We start from the raw sequence: 4519 nt of genomic DNA on the forward strand, positions 1-4519 counted from the left end.
AAGACATGCTGTGGAAGAGATTAATAACAAGCATCACTCAATGCAGAGAGGTCTGTTAATACATAGTGAGTGGTGACTGGAAAGGAAATACTCAATGCATCATGGGAATCCCCTGGCAGCCTATGTCTATTGCAGCATAACTAAGGGAGGATTCAGGGTCACCTGGTCCAGCCCTAACTATATGCTTTAGCAAAAAGGAAAGTTTTAAGCCTAATCTTAAAAGTAGAGATAGTGTCTGTCTCCCGAATCCAAACTGGAAGCTGGTTCCACAGAAGAGGGGCCTGAAAGCTGAAGGCTCTGCCTCCCATTCTACTTTTAAATACTCTAAGAACAACAAGTAGGTCTGCAGTAATCTTGTTGCAGCATTTTGGATTAGCTGAAGGCTTTTCAGTGAGTTTTTAGGACATCCTGATAATAATGAATTACAGTAGTCCAGCCTGGAAGTAATAATGAGAATCAGAATACTTTATTGATCCCTACACAGCAAAATCTCCAGTGTTAAATTAACACTGGAGATTTTGCTGTGTAGGGGAAATTCTTTTTCGTTACAGTGCTCCATTATAAAAAAACATTAACAAAGACAGACAATACACAAACTAAGAATAGCACACTATATACAGGCATATATATACACGTAAAGGTCACTTATTAATAAATAGCTGAAAGAGGAAGAACATGTGCAAAAAGGGTGTAGCTGTTGCAGTAAACAGTGTGTTAGATGGAGGAGTTGTACAGGGAGATGGCCACAGGCAGGAATGATTTCCTGTGTCGTTCAGTGGTGCTTTTCGGTAATCTCAGTCTCTCACTGAACGAGCTCCTGTGACTGACCAGCATGTCATGGAGTGGGTGGGAGGTGTTATCCAACATTGTCTTTATCTTGGACAACATAATAAATGCATGAACTAGTTTTTCTGCATCACTCTGGGACGGGATATTTCTAATTTTAGAGATGTTGCGCAAATGGAAGAAAGAACTCCTACGAGTACAATAACCTCAGTTTTATCTGAATTAAGGAGCAGAAAGTTAGCGGCCATCCAGGTCTTTGTGTCTTTAAGAAATTCCTGCAGCTTAACTAATTGGTGTGTGAATAGGGAAGCATGTATAATGTAAACAGAACTGGTCCTGGCACTGAACCCTGTGGAACTATGAGTGGAACTAATTAACTTTAGTATGTGAAGAGGACTCTCCATTTACACGAACAAATCAGAGTCTGTTAGATCAGTGATTCTCCAACTGTGGTACACGTACTACTAGTGGTACTTGGGCTCTCTCTGGTGGTACGCAGTTAATCTCCAATTTCTTTAAGATTAAACAATATACTATTGTGGAATTATGCAAAGACGAGTTCCCGAGGCTCTTCTGGGAGCCGGAATCAACCAGAAAACATCTCCCCGAGCGTGAGTCCTCTATGAAGAGCAGCCTTTCCTAGTACAGAGCAGTACTATCACCCAGGTCCGAGAGAGAGACGAGTTTCTCGGCCGCTCTGCGTCGGAGAGGGAGTAGCCCCACACCAGCAGCGCCTTCAGAGCAGTTTATTTTATTTTATTTAATTAACAAAAGCTGACTCAACACTTTGATTCAGCAAAGACAAAAGTCACTACGTCTGATTACCTTCCTCTTTCTTTTGTGAAGGATTTCACTGGCAGGGTAGGTTCAGCTTGCCATGTGAAAGAGGTGGCGTTCCTTGAGGGTTACACAGGAAACCTCTGACATATGCCTTTTTTTTTTGCTGAAGATAGCTCCCATCAACACTCTGTCATGGTTTTGGCATGGGTAACACCAAGATGGAGGTTGCTTCCAGTAGCGGCAGGTATCGACCACCCTGTTATTTCTCCAGAAAGTTCTCACAGACCCACAGAAACTACAGCACTATTGTTGTTGATGCTCTGTCTGACATTTATGAGTGCCATCACCTTCATGACGATGAGTGTTACATCCTGTTTTATTTTAGAGTTTCCTGTTTCCCTCGCCTTCTTGATGAGATGATTGGCTACAGAACGTTCTGGCTCATGGGCTGTTCTGATATCAGTTTATCTTTTGTTTGCAGCTCTCCATCCTGCTGCAGCAGAGGGTTTGAAGTGCATTGCATATCATTTTCAGTTATTGGCTCATTTACGGTAAAATTAATCTTGGTGCATTAAACTTTCAGTCTGGTGTTGTGTCCAGTTGTTTGCTGACCTGCAAAAAACTCAGAAAGAACCAAACCCACAGCTGTGTTGTTAATGATTTAGGTACAGTGAAGCCATCACATCATCTCAGTGGGTGTAGTTTGATGTCATTTAACCACAAAGTTTATTTCTAACGACATGTTAGAAATAAACTTTGTGGCTAAATGACATCATTTAGCCACATCATGTAACAGAAGCTCAGACACCCCAGCACCTCCCCCACCTCCAGCTCTCTTCCTCTCAGCTGACCTGCTGTCAGTAACAGTAACAGTCTTTATATTTAAGATTTGACACCTTCAAAGAAACTCCTCCATCTTTCTGATGAAGCCTCAACTTTACGTTCACATGGAGGAAACATCTCTGCTTTTGCTGCTCTGTAAGTTCAGTCTGTGTGAAGATTCAGCTGAGGAAATCTAACAAAAAAAACCCCCTCAAAAAAACAGTCTGTAGTTTGTTTTTAGTGATGTTTGTCTGTAAGATGAATCTTCTGTACATGTTTCAGCTGAACAATCTTCCTCCTTTCTGCTCCGATTCTTAGCAAACAGACATGTTGCGTCTGCTCTGCTCTCTGATCACTTCATTAAACACCACAAACCCTAAACTAACCTGAGTCTTGTTTCTCTTTAATTCTGATCTCACTGCTGAGCTGCAACAAAAACTAAGGTCAGTAACCTCCTTTACTCAGTCTGAAACTCCCTGATTGTGTCTGCTAAACTCAGGCTACATCCACATGTATAGAGGTATTTATGAAAAAAAAAATCCCATACACATGTGCAAAGATGTCTCCGTCCACATGTAAACGCTAAAAACCCAGTCAAATGCTGTCATTTAACCGTGTAGAAATGTTGGCCAATTAGAAGTCTAGAAGCATGGGAGGTAAAGAGTAAACAGGGTTCTTAAGTACTCCGGAATAGTTTTTGTATTTTTCTGGAAAGGCAGCTAATTTTGTGTTACTTTTGAAGTGCCTTTGTAGAAATTCATCTCATGTAAACAATGACGTGTCTTAGACTGGGATAGTAAAAAAAGGCGCACACCTTTGATGTTGCGTGACTAAATCCCCATTTTCCTTGTCCACATGTAAACGCAAAAACTGAGTTTTTAAAAAGCAGTTTTTAGTGATCAAAAACGCTGTTTAAGTGTGGATGAAAGGTAGGAAAAACTGCGCTTTCAAAAATACCCATGTATGTTTGGACGTAGCCTCAGGCTTGGTTTGATTTTGTGTTTGCAGGTCTCCTCCCTGTTATACTCTGGTGGCTTTTAATGTGGGCACAAATATAAAAGATCACTGTTGTATCATTTTAACCCTCACAGCTCGTCTGACTGTGAGTCCCAGCAGCTCTCAGTTCTTTAAAGGAGACTTTGTGTCTCTGAGCTGTGAGGAGGACGACAGCTCTGCTGGATGGACTCTGAGGAGAAACACAAGCAAACGACAGAGAGATGGGTGGGGAAAACCAGCTGGTTCGTCCTGTAACATTAGCTACATCGACCCATTGGACAGTGGAGTTTACTGGTGTGAGTCCAGAGAGGGTCCCATCAGTAACATGGTTAACCTGACAGTCACTGATAAGCTGAGTGTGTGGAGTTAGTGTTGATGAAGCTGTGTGTAAATGGATGAAATGCTGTAGTTTGTCTCTGTGTTGAGGTGGATCAGTGATCCTGCAGAGTCCTGTCCTCCCTGTGATGGAGGGAGATGACGTCACTCTGCTCTGTAAAACAAAGACCACTCCCTCCAACCTCTCAGCTGCTTTCTATAAAGATGGCTCCCTCATCAGGAAGCAGCCTACAGGTCACATGACCATCCAGCATGTTTCCAGGTCTGATGAAGGCCTCTACAAGTGTGACATCAGCGGTCATGGAGAGTCTGCATCCAGCTGGATCACTGTCACAGGTGAGGAGCTTCACTCTGATTTCACCTCTTATTTCATCCACATATTCACCTGAACAGGTGGGATTCTCTCTGCAGGTAAACCTACAACTACAGCTTCATCTTTCATTTCTTCTCCCTTCAGCCTTGTGTTCAGAGTGGTCTTCTACCTGGTGGTGCTCTGTCCATACTTAATTTTCGCTGTCCTCACAGTGTCTTTATAATGACACGTACCCACAGGTGACCCACAGGCACCACATGTTCATCAGGTTTCACTCACCACAGAGCATCACTTCTGAAGCAGACCTCATGTTCTGTCAGATTTCATATTTCTTATTAATGATTCTATTGTGTCTCTGTGGTTCTCACTTGCCTTCATCTGTCATCTTTATTCTGGAGATGATTCGGATACATGGACTCTAAAGTACTCTAAATGTACTTATGTGGTCAATTGAACTATATTGGTATTTACTCTGTACTACACTAT

At 42.2% G+C, this 4519-nt stretch overlaps 1 protein-coding gene across 1 annotated transcript; it reads left to right on the forward strand.

Moving 5' to 3' along the window:
- The first annotated feature begins 1769 nt into the window (after positions 1 to 1769).
- On the forward strand, positions 1770 to 4256 carry LOC147334480 (Fc receptor-like protein 4). The gene is made up of 4 exons (XM_086285929.1): positions 1770 to 1810; positions 3397 to 3740; positions 3811 to 4056; positions 4114 to 4256. The coding sequence occupies exons 1-4, from the start codon at positions 1770 to 1772 to the stop codon at positions 4254 to 4256; spliced, it is 774 nt and encodes a 257-aa protein (XP_086142055.1).
- Positions 4257 to 4519: the final 263 nt, after the last annotated feature.

The sequence above is a fragment of the Aulonocara sp. 'chitande type north' Nkhata Bay genome, linkage group LG3 (genome assembly GCF_057382095.1).
Source record: "Aulonocara sp. 'chitande type north' Nkhata Bay isolate Kocher_YH1m ecotype deep benthic linkage group LG3, A_spYH_male_GT1.1, whole genome shotgun sequence".
Lineage (NCBI taxonomy): Eukaryota > Metazoa > Chordata > Actinopteri > Cichliformes > Cichlidae > Aulonocara > Aulonocara sp. 'chitande type north' Nkhata Bay.

What these genes read in the sequence shown, in the direction of transcription:
- LOC147334480 (XM_086285929.1), top strand. Translation starts at nt 1,770, where the DNA reads ATGGGTAACACCAAGATGGAGGTTGCTTCCAGTAGCGGCAG. An exon ending in GTTGCTTCCAGTAGCGGCAG is followed by an intron (nt 1,811 to 3,396) that starts GTATCGACCACC and finishes TTGTGTTTGCAG; the next exon opens with GTCTCCTCCCTGTTATACTC. An exon ending in CAGCTGGATCACTGTCACAG is followed by an intron (nt 4,057 to 4,113) that starts GTGAGGAGCTTC and finishes TCACCTGAACAG; the next exon opens with GTGGGATTCTCTCTGCAGGT.